This window comes from Fukomys damarensis, unplaced genomic scaffold, assembly GCF_012274545.1.
Source record: "Fukomys damarensis isolate Sample0158 unplaced genomic scaffold, DMR_v1.0_HiC HiC_scaffold_7, whole genome shotgun sequence".
NCBI classification, from domain to species: domain Eukaryota; kingdom Metazoa; phylum Chordata; class Mammalia; order Rodentia; family Bathyergidae; genus Fukomys; species Fukomys damarensis.
The window spans coordinates 42,770,953-42,797,571 of NW_022900919.1; the positions used below are offsets into that span (position 1 = coordinate 42,770,953).

Here is a 26,619-nt window from a genome sequence, read left to right on the forward strand (position 1 = left end):
TAACAATTAAAGGCTCTAAAATGACAGGGACTATAACCTACTTCTCTCCACATCACCATCATTTAGTCCAGTGTCTGGCACATAACCCATGGTAAATATTTATTGAATGAATAAATTAGCTTGGTGGAATACAATAACATCAATTGAGATTAGGGGCCTGGCCTAACTAGGCTCTTCTTTCCTGCTCCAAGTCATCTGTCAGATCAGCTCCAAGCTGCAAGGTCCAAATGCATTTTTTTTTTTTTTAAATGATCACTGACCCTACTTTTTTTTTTTTTTTTTTTGCCCGTGCTGAGCTCAAACCCAGAACCTTGGCAAACATCTTACCACTAAACTACACCCTCAGCCCCTCAAGTTTTCAATAATGCAAACATCAAGATATTTTTGCTAGGATCCTAAGAGTGAAGACCTCATTTAGAAGGTTAGACTGGGGAAATATGTGTTGAATATGTATGGGACCATGGAACTGGGTTCTGATCTAAGGGCTCCTAGAATACCTATCTATGAATAACAGTGGAGTTCAAGCCCATGAATTGGGGAGAAGAACGAGCCTATATCTGTGAGGTGGCTGGTCCTCTGTGGAGACTGACTCCAAACTCAAAGGGAGAGCCCAAGGTTAATTGGCCCCAACCGGAAAGGGTCTTATTAGACTGTGCTATGTGTGTATACAGCCTTCTTCAGTCTTGTATATAAATACATATCTACAAGAGGACTTATTTTTAAGGACCACAGGATACTAAGCTATTAAGGTAAACACTCTTAGTTGTAAGCCTTTAAGATGAAATATACTTCTTTCAGGTAGTAATATAATTTCAGAAAAGCTATTGCATTCTCATGAATCTTTTTAGTATTTGGGTAGGAAAAAAACTCAAGCCTACTATGGGATCATGGTTAAGACCAAGAATAAAAATTTGTCATACTTTACCTTGTGCAGCAATAAATTTGTTCTTTTCTTGGTAGCCCTAGGGTAGGGGGAGAAGGGGAAGAAGAACAAAGTGAAAATCAAAAGCTGACAGGAATTAAATTCCCTAGTCTGACTCCAAGCTAGTTTAAAAAAAGCCTCCCTAGTGAAAAGGTCAAGAATTTCCATTATCGAAAGCCCTGAGAGAATAGCTTTGGAATCAAAGATTATAAACTCAAATGGTCCAAGTAGTCTTCTCAATGAATTACTAGTGAATACTGGCTGGACCATGTTTCTTTGTTTGTTTGTTTTTTGAGACAGGGTTTCACTATGTAGTTGAGACTGAACTGGAACTCACTATGTAGCCCAGATTGGTCTCTAACTCACAGCGATCCTCCTGCCTCAGCCTCCCGAGTGCTGGGATTACAGGCATGTGCCACCACGCCTGGCTGGACCATGTTTCTGATACATCATCAGTAGTCCACAAATAAATGTTTAGTGCTAATGGATAAGAACCCTTCAAGATAGAAAAACTGAGGTGGTTCTAGAGATGTAGCTGAGCCCACACTACGAAGGACAAAGGGTTATTTTCTTGAAGATGCTTTAAGCAGGGAAAGCTTTTTGTGGGCATAGTGGAACAGCGCCCAATGTTTTTCTCCATTACAGGTAGTGGGAGGCATGAAGCAAAGTGCCTTGGGATGGCATTCAACAAATAAAGATCTGGGGCCGGGGATTTAGCTCAGCGGTTCGGCGGCCTGCCTTGCAAGCACAAGGACCCGAGTTCGATCCCTGGTACCAAAATAAATAAATAAATAAATAAAATAAAATAAAGATCTTCTGAAAAACTAACAAAGGCCAGCATCTTAATTTTTTAGTCTCTACTGCTCTGGTTATACAACTTTTCAACCTTATTGCTTAGATGTAGTATAGTTCACTTGAGAAGCTTTAGCAAAGTGAAAAATCATTTAAGGAACTTTTTAAGGAATCACCCTCTACCTCTTTCAAAAGGCAATACAATGGGCAACAAAGAAAGCAGCTTTGATAGGACACCAGAAATCACTAAAGTGATGATACAAAATACAAGTGTGCAAGAAGTGGCCAAATAAAAGGGGCCTAAATCTGAGAACCCATTTCCTTTTTCGCTTCCCAACCCAGAAAGGAGAAAGATTTAGACTCAGAGATGGACATGTTTAGAGTCAGCAATGGGAAACTTGTTAAAATTTTTACTGAGAAGAAGAATAAGTTTTTTTTTTTTTTTTTTTTAAATATATATACTGGGAATCAAACTCAGGACCTTGTACTTGCCAGGCAGGTATGGTTCTGCTGAGCTACATCCCTCATAAAATGTAAATTTTGGCAAGTATTTTTAACCTGAGAAGATGGAAATTGAGACAACCTTAATTCAGAATGCCAAATTCTGCTTACAGTGTTAACCTGTAACTAAAGCCAAGGAGCTCTTAAGAACATGTTAAACATGTCACATTCCTGCTTCACAAGAAGTTACTGCTAAGCTCTCTTTGGAGCACACAGGCCTTGAAAACACAGATGGAAGGTCAGCCCTAGTGTTTCCTGAACCATCTTTACTGAAATTAGGTCATGTGTCCACAGTGAAAGCATGCTTTTATGGCAATATAGATGGTACAACTTAACCAATAAAGTATAATGTTTTTTGGTTCTTAATGATTTTCTTTTTTTTACTCAGGGTCTCACTATGTATTCTAGCCTGGCCTTGAATTATATCTCAGGCTTGCCTCAAATTCACAGTAATCTTCCTGCCTCAGCCTTCTGAGTGCTGGGAATACAGGCGTGCACCATTATTCCCTACAGTAAAGTATAATGAGACGGGAGGCAAAACTACTGGATCTTGTGTTATGATGAAAGGAAAGATGGGGTCGGGATTTAGCTCAGTGGAGCTGTGCCTGCCTCCACAAGCACAAGATCCTGAGTTCTGATCCCCAGTACCAAAGGAAAAAAAGAAAAAAAGGAAAGATGAAATATGGCTCTGTAGCTGCTGAGATGTCTCTGCATTCTGAAAGCTGAATCCTAGCTGTTTCTAGGTGGTAGCTACATTCCTATCTGTAAAAAGAAACATTTCAAAAGACCATATACATTCTTAGACATCCACAGATGAGTAAGGGATCTGGTTCCTCCTAAGACTCCAGGCTCTTGGAAGCTCACCTGCTAACTGTGCCACTGATCATTTTGTCTTCTCCTGTGAGCGACATCAGATTAACTGAGTTTGTATTTCTCAGACTACAGACCTTATCTCCCCTTGCCTGTTACTACCACTCCATGGTACCTGGGGCTACTTCCTTTTCTTAGGCCTAGGTTCACAGCAGACATGACTAACCAGACCACTTGGTGTTAGGCACTCTTATCCTATTCTCCCTTGTTTTTACTATTGAGGAACAGGCCTACTTTTGTTCAGTTATTTAAATAAGCTCAAGAAAAACATGTAATTCAAAATTTTTCATGGAAAACTTTGGGGATGACAATAGAATAAACATAAGAATATATTTTATACCATTTGACTGATCTTTAAAAAATCCAGTCACTTATATCAGACATTTTAGGGGAAACTTCAAATGACAACTATCCCTCCTAGCATAGGGCTGGTAGCCAGTGGTTTTTCGGGGGGATAAATGAGAAATGCAAGAATTCCTTACATTAATGAATGAAGCATTGATGTAATCAGAATCTGGAACCCCTTCAACAGGTGTCAGGTGTACTCTAGAGTGGTCATCTAGGAAAAAATCCAACAATTACTACTTCAATAGATTCAATTTTATTTCTCACTGTTCCTGAGATGTTGAGGTATCTGTAGTTCTATAAGTTCTGAGACATCCATATATCAAGGTGTCACTCCAACATTATTTTTAATGCCTCCAAATTTGGAAATAGCATCACCTATCAAAAGAAGACTAAATATCTATACAGAAATATTAAGCACTCAATAAAGGCAATTGCTTTTTGACAGATGAAATTGATTATAAGAAAAAAATAATGTGTACACTGTATCAATTATATTTAAAATATATATAATACATATATGTATACATATATACACTTACACATATGTATATAAATAAGAAGGCATTAAGTGGCTATAAATGCTCAGTATTGGTGCTGTCCCAAATTTTTCTTGATCCTATATCCTACCAATAAAAATTTGAGCAGGTATCTCTGATATACATTCATTTATTGATAAGCTATGTACAAATACTAATGTAATTATGTACCCCAAAACATACAAATTTTAAAAGGATTAATTTTTTTAAAAAAGTAAATATAAAAATAAAGTTCAAGTATCTTCCTCTCATATCCCCCTAGATTATGCATAACCTATTCTGGAGACTACTAGCCTATAAAAGTATCTGTTAGATGATTGACCAATTCATCAGCAAAGACTAACTCTAGGAAGAGGTTATGAAGAGGATGCCACATTCCCATTTCTTTCATTGAGCATTACAGAAACCACCACCACAGCAATGTACATTTTTTTTTTTTTTTTTTTGTACTGGGGATTGAACTTGGGCCCTTGTGCTTGCAAGGCAGGCACCGGAACCACTGAGCTAAATCCCCGGCCAAGCAATGTACTTTCTGTCTGGTACTATAAAGCTGCCCTCTCTGGCCTCTTAGAAACTAGGGCTGCAAGAACATTCCTAATGAACCATCCCAAATGACTCTGTGCAGTTGCCAAAGAAGCCATATAAAGGCTCTTGAAGCCAGAAGGCTTCACCCTACTCAAGCCACTATTCTTCTGTGACAAATTACAAGATTTTTCCATCCTCAGAAAATTGGACTAGATATGTAGTTTCAGTTTATGTTTTAAAAAGCTTACAAACACTTACAAGGTAAAATGTTTACGTATCGATTTTTTTCCTTATTTTCTTCCTTAGAGGCAGCCTCACAGGTGGCTTGGATAGGGCAAGCAGGGAGAGCCTAAAAGATTAAGAAAAATTAGAGGAGTTATTAACATGAACAAATACCAAATGTCTAGAACACTGCACTAAACCCTGAACTGGTAGCAAGTCCTACCTTTTCTTTTTTCTTTTTTTGAGACAGGGTCTCACTATGTAGTTGAGACTGACCTGGATCTTGCTATGTAGCCCAGGCTGGTCTCGAACTCACAGCAATCCTCCTACCTCAGCCTCCGAGTGCTGGGATTAAAGACATGCACCACCACACCCAGTTTTACCTTTTCTTGAATAGCAAGACATGGACCCAGATGAATATTTGCAGGCTAACAGAGAATGCATCTCTCCATTAATTAGCTGTAAGCTACTTAAGAGTTTAATACCAAGAATCTCCAGAAGGCAAAGAGGCCTTCCTGATAATACAGTTTAAGCCCAGCATACTCTGTGGTTAGGGCCCTGTTTCAATGCTGGGTTAAAATGGAACATGTATAAACAGCTGTGGGTGACATAACAGAAAAAAAAAAATGGGTCATTTATTCTCACGCTAACCACCATGCAAAGAGGAGATGCATCTCAGAGAACCACAGAGAAAGGCAGATGTAGACCCTCCTAGGGATACAGAGGGGCAGAGCATCTCAGCCTCTAACACTGTGTGGCGGGGAAAGAAGGACTGGTGGGTGGAAGAGGGGGTTACATACAGGCAGCAGTTAGGAAGCAGAGGAGGTGTATGAGTTGAGATTGAATGTGCAGCAGTTTTATTTTTGGTTCCAGGGGTCAAACTCAGGGCCTTGCACTTGCCAGGCAGGCAATGCACTGCTGAGTTACATCCCTGGCTCTGCAGCAATTTTGGAGTAAATGTAAATTAGCATAGGGAATATGCAGGCAAGCATAAAATGTTTTGACATGAGACAGGTTGGGTTGTATCAGCTTAAATAAATCCATCTTCAGGGCTGGGGATTTAGCTGAGTGGCACTGCACCTGCCTGGCAAGTACAAGGTCCTGAGTTTGATTCCCGTATCAGAACAAACAAAAACAAAAACAAATTCATCTTCTAGGCTCAAGTTTCCTTATCTGTAACACTGGGGTAATAATATCACAAAGAGTAAATGGGATAATCTCATTTGGTGGAAAGGAACATTCAATAAATTAAATTTATGAGTGGGAAGCTACATTTTATTTGAACTGTTCCCCTTCATATGCCCTACATATTCAAAATGAAGCAAAAAAAAAAAAAAGTAGGAATTGTTTTAAAGTTCCAACCTGGACAGCTTCGGATAAGTGATTTGGAAATACATTTTATGAGTCTTAAAAAAGACATATCCTTGACTTAAGTTCACTTCTGAGAATATAATGAAACAAAAATCTTCATATATTCATATCATTTGCTACATCATTTATAATGACTCAAAACTGAGAACAACCTTAGTACTCAGCAGTTAAGTAAACTATGGTTCATTCATTCTTTCAACAAATATATACTGTGTATCTGAATAGGCTAGGTACCAGGATAGGAACAGAGCAAACAATGGTGAATCAAACAAAACTGTTTTTGCCCTCATTGACAATACAAACTGGGTATAAAACAAATAAAATAACAATTACACAGCATGGCAAATGCAACGAAACAGGATAGTATCAGAGATATCATATGAGAAAGGGCCCAATTTAAATTAAGGCTCGGTGTCTGAGGAAGGATGCAGGTGAAAATTAAGTACACTAGGCAAAGGGAATAACACCTGTGATGACTCAGAGGCAGAAGGCTCAGCTGTGTGAGGAACTGAAACATGAGGGAGGGGTCAAGCATAAGGTGAGGTTGGTGCAGATGGCAGGAAGAATGACAGGAGATGAGCTTGGCAAGGTCAGATCATTCATTTCCAGGTAGGACCTTCAATGGGAAGTTTGAATTTTAAATGCGCGAGGAAACTAATGAAATGTTTAAAAAGTATAATCCAATTTATATTAAAGAATTACTTTGGCCAGGCGTGGTGGCGTACACCTGTAATCCCAGCACCCAAGAGGCTGAGACAGGAAGATGGCTGTGAGTTCAAAGTCAGCTTGGGCTATGCAGCGAGAACCTATCTCAAAACAACAAAAAAGAGGGCCAGGGATTTAGCTCAGCGGTTCAGTGGCCTGCCTTGCAAGCACAAGGACCCGAGTTCAATCTCTGGTACCAAAAAAAACAACAACAGCAACAAAAAACAACAAAACAAAACAAAACAAAAAAAACCCCCACAAAACAAAACAAAAAAGAATCACTCTCAGGGCAAAGGGACAAAAAAAGGAAAATTATGATGTATTACGTATATGTAGCAAATTCCCACAAGAAATGCAAACAGTATGTACTACACACATGTACTAATAAAATTTTTAAAATCACTCTGGTTGCTTTGAAAAATAAGACTAAAGAGAGGTAAGAACCGAAGCATGGAACAGAAGCATGGAATGATAGTATAGGGAAACGGATGCATTTGAGGCATATTCTATAGAGTTAGAATCACTGACTGTAGTTAGACATGGGAGAAAGAGAAGGTAGTCTGGGGAGACAAAAACAGGAATGAAGAATGATGCTCAGATTTTTAGTTTTGATCATCAAAAAACTCTAATGCTTGCCCAAAGGGAACCAATTTTGCCAGATGGAAGCAAGTCCTTTAAGAAGGGAGCATATATATTTCTTGAGAACCAGCATGCAATAGAAGAAATTAAAATCAAAGACCCCAAAATAAGGGAAACAGGGTCCCACAGTGCATCTGCCTTCAATTATTCAAGAAATTTTCCTTTCTGAGTTAAAATAAAACCCTGGAAGTTTTACATTGGTAATTCCCTCTGACTCTATGTTGTCAACACATGAAAGGAGAAGAGAATTTCTTGGGCTGGATCCTTTTACATGAAACTTTTAAGATTAGAATTTCCCAATTCACTTACAGTTTGCTTCTCTTTCTTCACATATGCTAGATGTCCAAAGTTTCCTATCCTGGTACAGAGGAGGATGAAATGCCAATTTTTAAGCCCTCAGAATGAATCTAGCAGCATATCCCATCTCTAAAATTCCTATACTCTCCTTTAAAATGATATAGACAGAGGAAATGACAGCAATACTTTTGAAAACAGTGTTCAGACCGCAGGGTCAGGATGACAGTTACCACTACCTCACAGTCCTATCAGCATCCCTCACTCCCCAAGTCATGATGGAGGAAAACTAGCTCTCCAGGTAGGCTAAGGCTCCTGAGAGGAAAGTCACTAAGAAAGAGGAGCCATTGTTTAGCAAGATAAAAGGCAGAGCTTGCTCTGGAGAACACAGAGTTAGATGGAAAGGTTTACACTAAAGAGTCTCATGGATAAAAACAAGGGGAATCCTATTAGTTTCAGTTTTTAGCTTCTAGTCTTAAAAAATCTGGCTCAGAGCAAGGGATGAGGCAGTGGAACCAGAAGGCTAGATGTAAATTTCTCTATAAACACTAGGTGGCACTAACACTGTTTTCTCTCTTGTTCAAGCCTTAACTGGAACCAAGGCTAAGTACTTATTAAAAAAAAAAGGCTATTTAAAAAAATTGTTTTTCAAATTTATTTATTTAAAAAAGGTTCATCATTCATCTTAACTTGGAAGTTTTCTTAAGGTTCTTCTCCTTACATCCTCTTCCACTTTCAGGGGTAAAACTGATATTTTGTGTTCATATATTTTTGTATCCTTATTGTATTATTGTTGTCTTTTTTCTTTCTTTCTTTTTTTTTTTTTTTGGTACCGGGAATTGAACTTCGGACCTTGTGCTTGCAAGCCAGGTGGTGGAACCACTGAGCTAAATCCCCAGCCCAGTTCAATCTATTTTTTTTTTACAAAAGTGGAATCATAAATCAAGTGGTGACTTGATTAGTTTTGCTCAACCTTATATTCTTAAGCTTCCTCCAGGTTATCATATGTAGCTGTTTGCTTACTTTGTTTAGTGCTCCATTTTGACACAATTAACAAAAAATGTTTTTTCTGTTCTACTGCTGAATATTTAGGTTGTTTACAGTTAACAATCAGGCTCTGAGCATGACTTTGTACGTGTTTCTCATGTACAAATACAATAACTTTAGGTGTTTCTTTAACCTTATCAGATAAGGCCAAATTGTTTTTCATGGTAGCTGTACCAAAGGATTGTTAAAGTGTTCCAGTTCTGTATTATCATCAACAAATGCTATTGTAAGAAATGTGTTAAATGTGGCTTTAATTTACATTTCTCTATTAATGGGTTTCATTATTTTCCACAGTTTCCTGATTAAAAAAAAAAAAAGGTTTCCTCTCCTATGAAATATCTAGTCCAGCATTTTCCCTACTGTTTTACTGATTTCTTATTTCCTTAAGTCTGTAGTTCCTTATACATTCCGGATACTTACTCATCCTTTAACAATTATCTGTGTAACATTACAAATGTCTTTTACCAATTTTGTGGCTTTCCCTCAAATCTTCTTTATAGTATCTACTGATGAACAGACTTTTTCAATTTCATACAGTCAAATTCATCAAAGTTTCCTTTTATTAATATTTTAAGCCTTAAGAAATCCTTTTTTACTGAGGTAGTAAATATATCTTTCTATACCATGGTCGCTACATTTCACAGTTCTATCCCTTAAATGTCAGTATTTATACCAACTGGGATATTTGTATCTAGTATGAGACAAATATTCTATTTCATTTATTGTCATAGGGTTGGTCACATGGTTTTAGCACTATTTATTATACAAGCTATTTTTTCCCCAACCAAAATGGCAAGAACATTTCTGTCATAAATAGGTTTCCATTTTTATATAGATCTGCTTCTGGGCTGTCTTCTTCACTGGTCAGTCTGTCTAACCCAGTGCCAATATAAAACTGTCTTAATTACTAAAATTTTATAGTAAATTTATATTTGGTAAGGCAGATCTCCTCACCTTGTTCTTCTTCTTCAGGAATGTCTTGACTATTCTTGAATCTTTTCTCCTCCATATAAATTTTAGAATCAGCTTGTCAAGTTCCACAAAACACCTGTTGGGATTTTTATTGGAATTGCATTGAATCTCATCAATTTGGGGAGAGCTGACATCTTTACAATATTGAGCCTTCTAATCCATTAATCCTATCTCTTCACTAATTTATGCTGTTTTCCTTTAATGTCTTAAAATTTTTTTGTAATTTTCTGTCAAGATTTTATGACTATTTTGTTAAAATATATTTCAAAGTACTTTACATTTTGGATGTTACTGTAAATGGTATCTTTAAAAATTTTCTATTAGATTTTCTGTTTGTGGCCTACATGAAATACATTAATTTTTGATGCTTTTATATTTTAATCTTGCTACAATAATTAATTCTAATAATTCAACTAACATATTTCTGGGTTTTTCTGAAAATATTCTCCTACGGAAAAACTCATATTTTGCCTCTGCCTTTGCAAGCCTTTTGCCTTTTTTTTTTCTTGTCTCAGTATGCTGCCCAGGAGCTCCAGAACATGCTGAATATCATTCACTTTTGGGTTTGAATCCTCTTTCAAATATTCTCATGTAGCAGTTACCAGTGCACAAACCTTCTGCAGTGATGGGAAGTTAACTACCTTCCAAGGTAGTTCTTAGAAAATTTAAAAGAACACAAAACCCAGATACAATTTATTTTCTATTTCCCTTGCATAAATACTGTAAACCCAGTCAGCTGCTGCCTTCTCTGCCCCTTGCAAAGCCAGAACCCCAAATTCCTTGGTATGTTCAATGTCAAAGTCCTTGTCACAGTTCCTGCTAATTCCGACAGGACACTGGCTAATTTATCAGGAAACAACTCATCAAGCTCGTTTAACCCCTTTTCAGTTCAGATGTCCTTTAAGTCCCAGCCCCAGATGACACACACATGCCTTCCTCACTTGATAATCTAAGAATTAAACTGTGTTGCTAAAGATGTGGGGTTCTGCAGAAGGAGGTCACCAGGCACAGATTTTGGCTACTTCACTGGTTCCACCTCTTCCTCTTTTTTTCTCTTAATCCCCTTCCTCTAAAGGAGCTAAGCAAAGTTTACACCCTCCCCCTAAAACCTTGAGCACGTTTTAGGAACTTCAGCAAGTGTCTTTCTCAAGTGTTTCTATTAAATTTAATGATTTTCCTAAAACAAATACTGGTGAATAAAAAAGTTCCAGTTTACAACACTAGGATAAAAGTCATAGACTACAATTTCTACTCATAGTGGGGATTCATAGAAATGCTACAGTCTTCTTTTAGCTTGTCAAGTATCTGAAAACAGTTGTCATGCCTCATGCATATTGTTCCTTTCAGCTGTTCACACCATGGTCCAGTTTCTCTCCAGAAAAACAAACCATTTGGTAATATGCCTTTTCACAGCAACCTGGTCAGTCTTCTGGCACAGTTAAGTGAAGGACAATAATTCCTCTATTCTAGATGCTATATATACAATAAAGCACACCATGGTCCATTAGCTTTATTTCCCATATTTAAAAAAAAGCTTTTCCTGCTTTTTAAAGTATATTATAAAAATAACATATCTGTTGTAAAAAAATAATTTAGTAGAAAGCAGAAGTTCCCTGTCTTCTATTCCTTTTGCAGGTAGCCTCTTGTTAACAGTTTGCAATTTCTTCCAGAGTAAAGAAAAAAAAATGCAATAATTGGGCCAGGGATCTAGCTCAGTGGTTCCGCCATGCAAGTGCAAGGTCCTGAGTTTAATCTCTGGTAAAGGAAAGGGAAAGGGGAGGGGGGAGGGGGAGGGGAAGAGAGAGGGAAGGGGAAAGAAAGGAGCAATAATTATACCCAAAAACATACAAGTCTAGATATTTTTAAAAACAAAAATGGGATTGTATCTATCTGCAATATTTTTTTACTAGTACATTATTTTCCCCCTTAGTCTTGGGGATAGAACTCGGGACCCTGCACTTGCCAGGCAGGCGCTGTGCCACTGAGCTAAATCCCCGGCCCCAGTATGTGTTTACAGTGCATAATATATTTATCATGGGGAGTTGGTACATGTACATGACACATCTTAATTCTTTTCACATCCTCTGCCATGCCCTCCCCTTTCCCTCTGTTAGTCTCCTTCCCATTTGTCAAAAGATCTCCCTATTTCCTATTATTTATCTTTTATTTTGTGTTTTGATTTATTTATACTATATTTATCTTTTATATAAGAAAGCATCTGATTTTTGTTGTTGTTTTTTTTGTTTTTTTTGTTTTTGGTACCGGGGATTGAACTCAGGTCCTTGTGCTTGTGAGGCAGGCACTGGAACCACTAAGCTAAATCCCTGGCCCAGAAACCATCTGATTTTTAGGCTGTGTGTCTGATTTATTTTACTTAACAATATGGATTCAAAGTGCATCCATTTTCTTACAAGTGATTCAAATTTACCCATTTTTATAGCACAGTAGTGTGTATAAATACCTCATTTTCTTTATCCATTCATCTGTTGATAGGCTGCCTCACAGTTTAACTATTGTGCAGCTATAAACATAAGTATGTATGTATCACTGAATGTCATAATATATCTATTTTATGGCCTTTAAAAAAATTTTTGTGGTAATGAGGATTGAACCAAGGGGTTTTATACCAAATGGCATCCCAACCCCCTTTTTTTTGACATAGGGTCTTGCCAAGTCACTAAGTTGCCAAGCTGGGCTTGAACTTGTGATCCTCCAACCTTAGCCTCCCAAAGCACTAGGATTACAGGCATGTACCCTCCCATGCCCAGCTAACACATTTCTTTTAATGACAGTATAGAAGTTCATAATGGATTTATTAAATCATTTAGCCATTCTCCTATTTGATAGAAATTTATATTTTATCGTATTTGCTATTACCATTCAAAACACTGAAATGTAACCTCTTGTTTTTGGTTTGAGGGTACCAGGGATCAAACTTAGGACCTTGTGCTTGCAAGGCAGGCACAGTGCCACTGAGCTAAATCTATCCCCCTCGGCTCCTTTTGCTTTCTGAAATGGGGTTTCACTATGTAACCCAGGCTGGCCTCAAATTCACTGCAATCCTCTGCTTCAGTGTCCCGAGTGCTGGGATTACAGGCATGTGCCACCACCATGCTCAGCATTTAATGTATACTCTTTTACAAATGCGGTGGTAACTTGGTTCATGAATGCTTTTGTATGCAGATAATTTGATTCAAAGACAAAAGCATTCAGCCAAATTTTGTTTTTGTTTGCAAACTCTGAATCAGGTGACAAACATGACCATGGCCATCTTTTCCACACAAACACGAATGTGGCACCGGGGATTTAGCTCAGTGGTTCTGCCACCTGCTTCGCAAGTGCAAGGTCTTGAGTTTGATCCCCAGTACCAAAAATAAAACAACAACAAAAAGAAACAAACCACAAATGTGGCCATCTTTTCCAAAACTGTAGAACAAAAAGTTTATGAACTTGGGTACCACTGTAATATCTGTGCTTATAAAAGTTCGGTTAAGTAGAATTTTAGAAGCTAGTTCAGACAGTGTAAGCATTTAAATTTTAGCTGACACTGCCAAATCATTCTTTCAATACTATACCAATTTAAACTCTCCTTACCTCTGTATTACGGTATCTGTAATCCTCTACTTTTGCTCATTTTTAAAAATTTTCAAATCTGACAAGGCCAAAATAATGTTTAGTTTTAATATGTTACTTTCTAGATTATCAGATATAGTTTATCCTCTTTCTTTAAGTAGTGTTGAGTATCTAACCCATGCTATGCAAGTGTTCTAGGCAAGGCCTTTGCATTGAGCTACACCCCTGATATCCCTGCACACACTTTTAAATGTCAATAGAGTTTCATTAAGTTGTTCACACTGGGTTTGAACTTAGATCCTCCTGCCTCAGCTTCCCAAACTGCTGGGATTATAGGTATGCACCACCACATCCAGCTCTCAGCCCCCCGCCCCCAATAGAACTCAGGACTTTGCACTTGCAAGGCAGGTCTGGTGCCACTGAGATATGTCCCCAGTCCCTCTCAGCTCTTTTTTTCTTAAATTTCATTTCAAGACAAGGTCTTCCTGAGCTCTCCAGGCTGGCCTTCAACCTGGGATCTTCTTTTCTTTTTTTTTGAGATACCGTCTCACTATGTGGTTCAGACTGCCCTGGAACTCACTGTGTAGCTCAAGCTGGTCTCCAACTCACAGTGATCCTCCTGCCTCAGCCTCCTGAGTGCTGGGATTACAGGCATGCACCACCACGCCTGGCGCTGGGCTCTTCTTCCCTTAGTCTGAGTACCTGGAGGCATGGGCTACCACATTCAGCCCTGATCTTTTCACGTTTATAGACCATTTATATTTCTTCTGTAAACTGCCTATTTTCCACTAGATTATTTACCCTTTCCTCACAGGTTTCTGTCCTTGACGAAGATTCTCCCAGTTTGCCAACTTTTTGTATCATTTGTCATAGAGATGTTTTAAATTTTAAAATTATTTTTTAAATTATTTATAACAATTTATCATATATATCAAAATAACTAGCAAAAAGGAACTTTAAAAGGAGCTTGAAGACTCCCAGCACAAAAAATGTGACACTCTGATTTGATCATTTCATACTGTAAGAATTTATCAAATTATCACATCATACCCCATAAATATGTACAACTTGCTCATGTTAATAAAACTTATTTTAGGGCTGGGGATTTAGCTCAGTGGTGCTGCGCCTGCCTCATAAACACAAGGTCCTGCCGGGCATGGTGGCGCACGCCTGTAATCGCAGCACTTGGGAGGCTGAGGCAGGAGGATTGCTGTGAGTTGGAGACCAGCCTGAACTACATTGTGAGACCCTGTCTCAAAAAACAAAAAACAAACAAACAAACAAAAAGCACAAGGTCCTGAGTTCGATCCACAGTACCACAAAAAAAACTTTAGTGGATAAAGATTACTTAATATTTTAATGTATTAACTTTCTTTCTCATTCTGGTACCTAAATCATATATTTTGCTTAAGAAGGCTTTACCTACTGATGATTATAAAAATATTATTTTATGACAGTAAAAATAAGAAAATTGGTACATATGCTCTATGTACTGTTCCTTCTCTTCTCTGCCTAGGGTGAATGTCATACCTGACTTACTGTTATGCTTTATATTTAGATGTCCCCCCAAAGTCCCATGTGATCATAGGTGGGGCTTTTGGGAGGTGACTGGATTATAGGGGCTTATAGCTGATTTGCTATGAGATGGATCTTGTCAGAAGGGGTCACTGGGGGTGTGGCCTGGAAGGGTATATCTCATATCTCCCTTACCTGCTCCTCCTTTCATTCCCTCCATTTTCTGGATGCCATGGTATAGGCAGCTATTGTTTCGCTATGCTCTTCTGCCACACTGTCCTGGCTTGGAGCCACCAGACTATGGAATGAAGCCTCCATAAACTGTGAGCCAAAATAAACCTCTTCTTCAAGTTGTGGGTATTGGGTATTTTGGTATTGTGTCTCGAACAACAAGAAAAATTACTGAAACACCTACACTGGGCCAATCAGATTTTCTTTCCCAGGATTTTGAAAACTGGCAAAAGCAGGGGCTTCCCCTGAGCCCCAGAACCACCAAGACAGGCTTGATCTCATCTTTCCATTCTCCCAGCTCTTCCAAATAGACAGCTCTGTGTTTTACTCAATTACTCTCACCCGACTCCCCCATCAAACTCACAGGATCTTGTGCTTGTGAGGCAGGCATGGAGCGCCACTGAGCTAAATCCCTGGCCCAAGTTGATTTTTTTAAAGTTAGAAAACTCTTGGCACAAAGTAGACAAGATCAAAATATTGCATGGGATACAACCTTTCTATAGACACCTTCACTATGTCCTGAGAAGGATCAAGGAGGATTCGCCATTTTTTGTACTGGGAGTCTTCAAGTTCCTTTTAAAGCTCCTTTTTGCTAGTTATTTTGATGAATTGTTATAAATAATAAACACAAATAATTTTAACATATGCCTTGCTGGAGGGCCTACACTTGTGAGAAGAGCACTAGCATCTTTCCGAATGATGGAAATAGAAGGCAGCCGGAGCTTACTTGAATGTATCCAACATACTAGCATGCTTCATAAAGGGCCCACCTCACTTAACTCTTAGCTCTGTATCATTTCACTGATCCAAAGAACCCTGTAATAACAGGAAGGCCAGTCACTTGTGAGGAAGAACGATTACTGTTGAACATCAACACTCAAATACCATGAACCTCCCTCTTCATCTTTCTGCAAGAATCTGCAATCATTTATTATGGTAACTGTGTAGTGGGTAAAGGAAAATGCAAATTTATGTGGTTCTAGTCTTAAGCTAACTTGTTCCTGGGAAACACAGAACACCATTTTATGTCAGAATGGAGCCACTGCAGGCCAGGTGATGGAAGAAGTTTTGGCACACTCTGTCCTCACATTATGAGGTATCCATTAAGCAGAATGTCTATACTGCTCTTCTAATTCACTAAATACAGCCTGTTATAGAAAGAGGAAATTCAAACTCCTGGAGCAGTGATCTCTATCAAAATGCTAAGTCCCTAGCTGAATAGCAGAGATCTTAAGTGCTACAGAAGACTTAAAAGCTGCAGAATAGCTAGCTGGGTATGGTGACCACTCCTGTGGTCCCAGCCATTTAGAAGGGTGAAGCTGGAGGATCTCTTGAACTTAAGTCCCCCCCTGCTCCCCGGTACTGGGGATTGAGTCAGGACCTTGTGCTTATAAGGAAGGTGTGGTGCCACCAAGCTAAATCCCCAGCCCTGCCCCTAAGCCAGCCTAGGCAATATAGTGAGACCTGCAGAACAATGATGAAATACTCCACTGACATCTCTGAGTTCAACAGTGGTAAAGAATGAATGCTCAAAAACTAGTGAATTTCCTGTTACCTCTCCTGCAAGCCACCAAACAGATCAACACAAAAGAAACCCAGTGAATCAGGACCTGCAGACTTGCAGTTGCTTTCCCAATAATTCTTCTTCTATATATTAACAGATAATTTATAGTACCTGGAATATTCCTAGTAAGGGGTCAAGTATATGTTCTTATATAAACAAACACCTGACGCAGTTTTCTTCTTGCGAAAGGAGCTGCCTCATGGACAAATCATCCTGACCTCTCTGTACTGTGATCTGGTTCATCAGGGCTTTGTCTCGCTGTTTCATAGGACATCACCTGACAACCATGCTAATGATATCAAGCTGACAGAACCTGAAGAACAGGAATTATGTACCTGAGATATATACGCTAGATATAAAATAATAGTGGCTTACCATCTCAAACAAGTTTTCTGAAAGTCAAAGGCTTACAGCACACCAGGAAATCTCCACCACCTCTCTCACACTAAGGAGGAGGAGCAATGCTTACTAGGTCACTTTGGGTTTTGGAGATAGCATATACCACATGCCAGTTTTCTGCTCTGACTCATTTATTGAGAGATCAGAAAAGAAATGGCTCTCCCACTGATCTAGGCCAGGGAGAATTGACTGTGGTACAGTCTGTGGGTTTTGAAAATGTCCATGGTAAGGCTGAGTAGAAGAATCATGAAAACCCTTATTATATGGGGACAATACCATGATCTTGTCAGTAACACCATGCTTATACCTTAGAACTGGATTCTAGGGTAGAGACTATAAACCTGACCACAGGACAAATGACTTCAATTTCCCAAACTAGGCATCAGGTGGTCCAACACGACACACAATTTTTTTGAGACAATAGGACACAAATTTGGACACGCTTGGCAGAATTCCACCACAGCTGGAAAAGATGTGTATAGCCTGTCATACAATTCATTCCTTTGATAGATACTTCTGATTTCTTCAGGATGTCAGTAAGGAAGAAAAGAAGTCCAGCCTTGTACACACATTGCTTTGTGTAACATGACATGCTGGCCCATGCTGAAGTAGACCGCTGTGAGGTAACAAACTTAAGTGATAGCTCTGAATGAGTACAGAGAAATTCTCGCAATGAACAGAGTTTCAAGCAAGTTACCATACTATCTGTTTCACAGGAGGTAAGAACCTAAACTGATCTCCAGGTAGTGACTTATAGGAACAAAAGCGACAGGAAGTACTTATTTTCCATGTGAATGCTCACTAAGCAGCATGCACTTCTTAGATCCCAGGCAATGCTGGTCAGTCTTTCCTTTGCTATCCCAGTGCTGGCCTGATAAGCTCATAAATATGTTGGCCATATGTGCTATCACCACAATATCTATCTGAATTTTCCTATCACACATCTTGGAATACTACCACCTTCCAGGTGCTCATCTTGACTGGGATCAGAACTGGTAAGCAGAGATCAACTGGTAGTATATATAAGTTCTGCTTCCTTAAAGAATTGCAAAAAATACAAATCTAAGATAAGGCCTATGTGCTGTAGTATATCATAGTCCCCATTTTCTACACTGATCTTTTCCTATGTCTACTTTAGACACTCTGGGTCCCCTGCTCTAGATTCTAAAAGGCCATCTCTTAATATGTGCTCCTATAACTTGCAACAGTCCTTCATGTACTTTTGTTCTTCTTTGCGGAAGTTTCCCTACTGGGTAGTGAATTCCTTGAGAATAGGGATTGGATCTGTTTTTGCTCCTGATCAAGTTGCTGGCTCAGCATACTAGCTAGAACATATTAGATGCCTAATAAGTGTTTATTAAACAAATGAAGTAATAAATGCAAGGAAAAATGGATGAATAGATAGATGGATTGATGAGGGAAGCAAAACAAAACCTTTATTACTTCCTGTCTTGGTCACACAGGAAGAGTCAGATGAACTTGGGAAACAATTTTTCACCTCTTGACAAGTAGCAACCTGCTTCTACCTTATGACTCAAATAGTACAGCTGTAGGTCTGCCTTCTTCTTCCCTGTTTATAAATAAGCTTCAAAAAAAAAAAAAAAAAAAAAAAGAACTCACATTGAATTCTTCTCTGAAGAGCTTATTGTCGTCAGCCATTCTCCTGTTAATCTCTTCTTCCAGCTTGTCCACAGGCAGGGGTGGGTACTTTCTGTTAGTGCTTGGGGACCTGGCCAGAAGTGGCACACTCTGGGGTTCTGCAGTACACAAAGGTGAAGGTCAGGCAAGTGCTCTAGATGCAGCTCTTTTTCTGGAGACTAATTTGGGGATTCTAGCCCATAGCTCAAGCCTCTAAGAAGCAAAGTTGTCTCTTTAGAAGTTTTTTTCTTTTTTTAAATAGTCTTATTCTTTTGAAAGGATGTAGAAACCTCTAATTTATTGGTTTTCTTCCCCATGGTTTCCCATGCCTTACCCACATCCTCAGTGCGGCCATTTGATAAGCGGAAAGAGTTGGAATGGCTCCCAGCTTGCTTGTATTTCTTAAACCTAATGAGAAAATATTTGTAATGAAAAACTAAGCACAGAGGCAGAAGAGGCCAATCCACTGTCTCTGCAGTACTGCTTTGCTCCTGCTTCACCTTGGCACACTAGAAGCCAACCTAAGTACCACCACCAGTATATTCTGGCTTATGTGGCTCTTCTAGGCAGCTCCCATTCCAGAACCCACAAGAGAGCATAGCTACATCAGGAAGAAAAACAGTGAGTGAAATATAGTGGGGAAGACAGGAAGATCTATATAAAACAAAAACTCTGGTGTTTCCCCATGCAGGCTAGGAGCCTTAGGGAGAATATAGTTCCAGAATGAGTGGTAATAGGACTCCTACAAAATGATAGACACATGCCAAATTGTTAAGAGTCACAAAAGGTCTCCCTCTCTACTCTTGCAGAAGAAGAAAGACAACAAGGAGCAGATTAAGTCAAAGATAAGTCAAGGTTAAACCCAGGTAGTCAAGGTAGTAGCTTTAGCAAGATGAGAACAAATGTGCCATGCTCTTCCTTGGTTTCTTCTCCTTGATTCTGCTGTTTGAGCCACTAAGCTACAATCCCCAGTCCTCCAGCAGGTTTTTGTTGGGCATGTAAATTTGCTAGTGTCCTTTTAGGGGTTACTTCCACAAGGCTACAGGTGATGATCCTAAAACACTTGTCAGTAACAACATAGACTGACTTTTTCATCTAATGTCCAAGACACCACTCTGGGCTTAAGGATGAACTAGAGTTGAGAGACGGGATTTAGACACATGGAAGCAAAAGACTATGTACAGGTTTTAAACTATTTCTAAGTAAAAAGTTCAACCTTAGCACTATCATGAGTCATTCCCCCTCTATCTGACTTGCCCTTATCCACTTGTCTTCTGGACTATGTGGGCTTCCTGAGACAGTAGGGCACTGAAATAGTCCAAGAGAACACATAAACATTAGCACTTACCTTAACATATACAGAACTATGATGATAAACACAATCACTAGCAGAGAGGACAAGGCTACTATCACTGCAATAATTGAAGTCTCATCTGAAACAAAGAGAACAGAACAAATAATCGCTGTGCTGTACAACGAAGGGCTCAAGTCATCTGTACAGGGTACAGCCTGATGAGACAAAAGGGCCCATTCAGTGCTTCTACAGATGAAAGGCTACAGAAGGGGGAGGGGAGAACACTGTCCCACCTTCCCCTGCCATCCCAAAGCTATAGGGCAGGGGGTAAAAGAAGGAAGGAATACGCGGCCAATGACATGAACAGAGATATATATTTGTTTACTCTGTCTCTGTGAGTTAGAATAAAAGTTCTCTGAAGGCATGGACTGTTTTATTCATTGTTATCTCCTTTGGGCAAAACAATGTTTGGCACATAAAAAGCACTAAAAAAGAGTTGGGTGTGGTGATACACAGTTAAAATCCCAGCCACTTTGGAAGCTAAAACAGTAGGAACATAAGTTTGAGGACAGTCTGGAAAACTTAGTGAGGCCTTGTCTCAAAAAATATAAAATAAAAAGAGGGCCAGAGATTTAGCTCAGTGGTTCTAGCACCTGCTTCGCAAGCGCAAGGACCCAAATTCGATCTCCAGTACAAAAACAAACAAACAAACAAACAAAAAGACCCCCCCAAAACCATATATATATGGTTGGTAGCTCAGTGGTAGGGTATTTATGTAGCATGTGCAAGCCCCAGTATTACACACACACACACACACACACACACACACACACACACACATACACACACACATAGTTGGATGCACAAACACAATCATGATGGCAAGCTGGGTGTACAGGCCAACACTGTACTACACTCTCCCAGCCTCAATGGGGTCCATCTCAGGTCCCATGTTCAACATGCAGCCCATCTGGCTGAGTGAAAGGGAATTTTCCTGGCCCACATATAACATATAATGTAGCAAGTATATATAAGTAACAAGTTTTCATTTAAAATATATATACATATTTGGTATGCAGATCAAACTCAGGAACTTGTGCTTGCGGAGGCAGGTGAGGTGCCACTGAGCTAAATCCCAGCCCTAAAAAAATATTTTTATTATAACTTTTTTTTGGTACTGGGGATCAAACTTGGCACCTTGTGCTTGCAAGGCAGGTGGCAGCACCACTGAGCTAAATCCCCAGCCCCTATTATAACATTTTTTAAAAGTCAGGCTGCAGGATGGGAAGAGGGTATTTCTCTTTTTCTTTGAGACAAGATTTTAAATTGCCCAGGCTGGCCTCATGATCCTACTGCCTCAGTCTCCCATGTGCTGGAATTATACGCATGCACCAACATGCTTGATTTCTCTATTAAAAACCCAAATGACTTTGTGGCACAGTGAATAAACAAAATTGTTCTTATTGAAATAAAGATATATTATTAGATTCTTAAATACCAAATCTAGGTGCTCCCTTCTTTCTCTTTTCCATTTCTTGCTTCCTCAGACACCTTTTGTCAGAATCCCAAGCACAGCAATATTTGGCCTGGAGACAGGCAAGCCTCCAGCCAATCCACAGGGCCTGAATCCCTTTCCACCATCTCTAGTCCCAGTTTTCACACCAATGACCATGTTAGGACTTGTCCTCCTTCATTCTCACCTCTAACATCAACTATACAACCAGTCTGAGTTATTTATAGCTACCTTTGCCTCTGGGAGATGTCCTTCCCTATAAAGGTCCATCTTGTCATGTGGGCTCAATTATATTCATTATTGTCAACTCAAAGACTTGTTTCCTTGACCTCACTTACCCTCCTCCAGGTACCATCATCTTCATGTGTCTCTCTTCTAAGACAATTTCTTACAACAGCTGTCTCCCTGCTACAATCCTTCCTTCCTCTCATCTCAGATGAGGTTTTGCTATATTGCTCAGGCCTGTCCTAAATTCATGATGCTCCCACTTTAAGAGTCCTCAAAGTACTTGGGATTATAGTTGTGTGCCAGTGTGGCAGACTCTCTTACTTCTTTTCTCTAATTCCTTAGCCCTAGGTTCTCCTTAATCTCTCTGCTTCCTACCCTAGTGCTCCATTTAAACTGTTCAGCAAGGGACACTAACAAATTCTGTATTGGCAAGTCCAATAGAACATTTCCATCCATATCTGATTCAACTTCTTAGTAGCATTCATTTAAAAATTTTTCATGGACCAGTAATTTCAACACTCTTCCTGGCACTGGGAATAGAGAAGTGCTTTGACAGACAAATGACAGCTTACATTCTATGGGGAAGAATGAGGACACTTTTTATAAACAAGTAAACACAATTTCAGACAGGGATGAGGGAGGAGGAAGGGGAGGAGAAGAGGAAGAAAGGGAAGGAGAAGGAAAGTGAGGAGAGAACAACAGGAGGCGAAAGAGGAAGAGGAAGAGGAACAATAACAGGAATGGTAAGGTGATGGAAAGTGGGGATGGGGAAGACAGTGGTTTGGGAAAGTCTCTCTGAGGAGGAGTTTGTATCTGAGCGGAGCTCTAAATGAGAGGAAGTGAACCATGCAAAAATCTGAGTGAAGAGCTTTCTAGGTAAAGGAAACAAGCATAAGAGCCTTTATAAACTTTGCCGGTTCAGAAAAGGCCAGTATGGTAGAACAAACAGAGAGGTGGGCTGGAGTCAAAAGACTTATGTTTTGTAGGCCATAGCAATGAGTATGGGTTTAATTCTTGAATGTGATAAGAAAATACTATGTGATTGGAAGGCCCCGAACAGAGGCAAAATATAACTGGATTTTAAATTATAATTTGCAGTGTTGAGAACTGAATGCAGATGGATTTATAATAGTTTCTATTTATGTATAAAGATCAGCTAAAGCCAAGAGCAGTGGTGCACACCTGTAATCCCAGGTTCTCTGGATGCTAAGGCAGGAGGATCCCAAGTTAGTAAGCAATTTAGCAAGAATCTGTCTCAAAATAAAACTGAATAAAAAGGGGTGGGAATGTAGCTCAGTGGTGGAGTGCTTACCTAGGGTGCGCAAGAATCTGGGCTTAAGGGGAGGGGAGGGGGCGCAGAAAGAGGAGGGAAGAGAGGGAAAGGGACAGCTAAACTGACTCATAAATGGCAACCATTAGGTAGGAGGTTTCTAGCAGAACGTGGTGACATGGAAACCAAGAGCAAAATTTTTCTAGGAGACAGCAAATTAACTCAATCAAATACTACCAACAGATTAATCAGGATAAAGATGGCCAAGTGACACTGGGTTTGACAAGGTGGAAGCTATTGACCTTTTAGAGTAATTTCAGTTGAGTATGGGTGAGAAAGCTTAAATGGAATAAAACTAAGAAAGAGGAGAGGTGAGACAACCTTTCATGAGGATATTTAAATGAAGGGATATAGAGAATGGAGCAGCAGCTGGAGGAAAATGTGGGGTAAAAACCATGGGGGGAGTGTGATACTGGGTATTAAATTCAGGGCCTTTGGACTGAGCTACATCCCCAGGCCTTATTGTATTTTTACTTTTTGAAACAGTCTCACTAAGTCACTAAGGTGTCCAGTCTGGACTTAAATTTGCGATCTTCCTACCTCAGTCTGGGATTACAGGCTTGTGTCCCATCCCCTGGTTTTTGTTTTTAAGAGATGAGTGGACTGGGGATTTAGCTCAGTGGCACTGCACCTGCCTTCCAGCGCAAGGTCCTGAGTTCGATCTCTAATACCACACCAAAAAAAAAAAAAAAGGTGTGTGTGTGTGGGATGTATTATGTATTACATCATGCTTCTTTGTTGGCGGTGATGTAGTTCTCATCTTAAAATGAACATTTACACTGGTTGACCACTCCGTCCTCTTTGAAGTACTTTCTTGCTTTATATGCAAAGCACAGTACAGATCTTCTTTCTATCTTTTAGCTGTTCCATCTTTCTCCTTTGCTGGTTGTTCCTCTTCTAATACCAGCTCTAACTGTGGGAACCCCTCAGGGATCTGTCCTTGGCACTCTTCTCTGCATTCTACCTAACTGATCTGATCAGACAGATGCTCTAAGCACAAATAATATGCCAGCAATGCCCACATTTGCACTGCCTGCTTCTGAACGCTCTACTGAGCTTCAGGCTCTCACCAGCATATCTGTCACCTTCACCTTAAATTCCAGAGTCAATACAAACTTTCTGATTTTAAACCTTTCCCTCATCATTCAGTGGCTAGTCCTCCCATTCTGTTGTTCAAGTAAGATATGTGGAAACCACCCTGATTTCTCCCTCAAACTTTTCTTCTATATCTAGCCCAGCTGCAAGTCATGTGTTTTAGGGGTAGAACCAGTACTTCAGATCTGTCTGCCTTTTGACCACTCTATTGCCATCTACCACTTAGTCCTAATCTGTAACCTCTCTAACATGGATCATCACAGTAAGTTCTGAACCCAGACAATCTATTCTCCAAAAAGTAGACAGAGTGTTAACTAAGAAAATAAATCAGGTCATGACCCTCTCTTTCAATAGCTTCTTAAGCTTTTAAAATACTTATTCCATCTCTCTACCCTGACCTATAACTTCCTTAACCTGACTTTTACCTCCGCATCTCCTGCCACTCTTTCCTTGCTCACTACACTTCAGCCACAGCATCCAGAGTAGGAGTTTATTCATCCTCACACCTCTCAACATGTAATTCCTGTGCTTCACATTGGCCTCCCTCCATTCTTCACCTGGCTAACTCCTACTCATCCAGTTCTTACTTTAAGTGTCACTTTTCCCAGAGAAGTCTTCTCTGACTTCCATACTAAATGTATCATCTCTAAAATAAGTTGTTCTGAAGACTAAGATTATCCATGTGAAATTTTTGGCACAGTAACTAGCACACTTTATATATTCAATGGTAGCTTTTATTTTTGGTGCTATTCTCAAAGAGCATCCTATTCTTTCCCTTGATAATATTTCTCATCCTTTGTAGTTATATACTTGACTAGTTGATTAATGAGTGTTATCTCTTTTATCATAAATTCCACAAGGGCAAGGATTATACATGTTGTATTTCCTACTGTGTATCTTAAAATTTAGGATCTATTTTAGTAGAAACTAACAATACTGGATTATGATGTGTGAATGAATGGTGGAATTAGTAATTTATCACTAAATATGCCTTTGTTAAATTGCAATCACAGGTATTATGAGAAGGTATTCAGAAGGTTTGGGATATAACTCAGTGGTAAATCACTTGCCCTGAATGAACGAGGCCTGAGTTCAATACCCAGCAAGGGGATGGAGTGGAGGGAACTGGGTATGGTGGTCCACATCTGTAATTCCAGTACTCTGGAATGGTGAAGCAGGAAGATCACAAATTCAAGCCCAGACTGGCTCAGCCCTGACTCAAAAATTTTAAAAAGGGTTGGGGATATAGCTCAGTGTAACACTCTTGTTCAATCCCCAGTGCTACCAACCTACATACTTAAATAAATAAATAAATAAATAAATAAATAAATAAATAAATAAAATAAGACACCTAGTGATGCAAAGGGAAACATTTGCTTTGGTATCCAGAAACCCACACACTAACAGTGGGCCTCTGTAAGTCTTTGTCTAGAACAGAAGTGGGCAAACAAAGAACAAATCTAACCCACCACCCATTTTGTAAATAATAGTTTACTGGAACATGATCACATTTATTCATTTACATATTGCGTGTGACTGCTTCTGCACTACAAAAGTAGAAATAAGTTGATGTGACAGGGCCTGTATGGTTGCAAACTGAAATTTTCTATTAGTTGGCTGGCCCCTGATACAAAAAATCTGGCAACCCATAATCTAGAACATTGCTACTTCCTTTCCTCTTACACAGTTCTACCTTGAATAACACTTTTTTGACTAAGTTCTCTGATTGCTCCCCTTAACAAAATTAATTGCTCCTTTCTTTCTTGAACTTTCGTAATAATAGATATCGCCCTTATCACATTGGGTTAGGGTGACTCCTTATACATACATTAAATAATAAACTTCTTGAAGACATGGACTCAAGAACATTTCCAGATATTCCTAATCTCATATTTTAGAGCCAAGGATGTAGCTTAATGCTTTCCTAGCATACAAAGTACTGGGTTTGAAACCCAGAACCACGAAAAACAAAAGCACAGTGACTAACTGCTTGTGGCAGGCAAGTCTTGAGGATAAGGCAGTCAACAAATCAAAATTCTTTGCCCTTGTGAAACTTAACATTTTAGTGAAGAACAGGACAATATGTAAGTAAGAAAACATACAGGCAGTGATGCATGCTATTAAGAAAAAAATAAGGCAGAGTAAAAAAGAGGGAAATGGGTAGGAAGTGTTTTATTTAAGATGAGGTGGTCAGGCAAGATCCCGAATGAGTGAGTCAATGGAATGGGTATCATCAGGAAGGTACAGGACTGGGCAGTATTATGACCAAGAGCTGACAATTACAAGCAATAAAGGAATAAGGGAGTCATCTAGCCAGATAACATAGAAATCAAATAATAACAGTTACTATTATAGTTACTATTAAAGCACATTTTTGGCTGCCACACAGCAAAGCACAATCCTGTATCATTTCAATATTTTTTGCTTGTTTTTTTTTTTTTTTTTTTTTTTTTTTTTTTTTACTGGGGATTGAACTCAAGACCTTTTGCTTGTGA

The 26,619-nt window shown here is 39.2% G+C and overlaps 1 protein-coding gene across 5 annotated transcripts in view; it reads right to left on the reverse strand.

Annotated features, from left to right (window-relative positions):
• Ptpra (protein tyrosine phosphatase receptor type A) overlaps positions 1 to 26,619 on the reverse strand; it is a 133,885-nt gene that overhangs the window by 25,126 nt on the left and 82,140 nt on the right. For all 5 annotated transcript variants that reach the window (XM_010611013.3, XM_010611014.3, XM_019205555.2 and 2 more), the window contains 6 exons: positions 20,013 to 20,097; positions 18,999 to 19,072; positions 18,647 to 18,783; positions 4,753 to 4,843; positions 3,568 to 3,644; positions 926 to 962 (listed from right to left, as the gene is read on the reverse strand). In XM_010611013.3, coding sequence (XP_010609315.1) covers positions 926 to 962; positions 3,568 to 3,644; positions 4,753 to 4,843; positions 18,647 to 18,783; positions 18,999 to 19,072; positions 20,013 to 20,097 — 501 coding nt within the window. The remainder of the gene's footprint in view (positions 1 to 925; positions 963 to 3,567; positions 3,645 to 4,752; positions 4,844 to 18,646; positions 18,784 to 18,998; positions 19,073 to 20,012; positions 20,098 to 26,619) is intronic.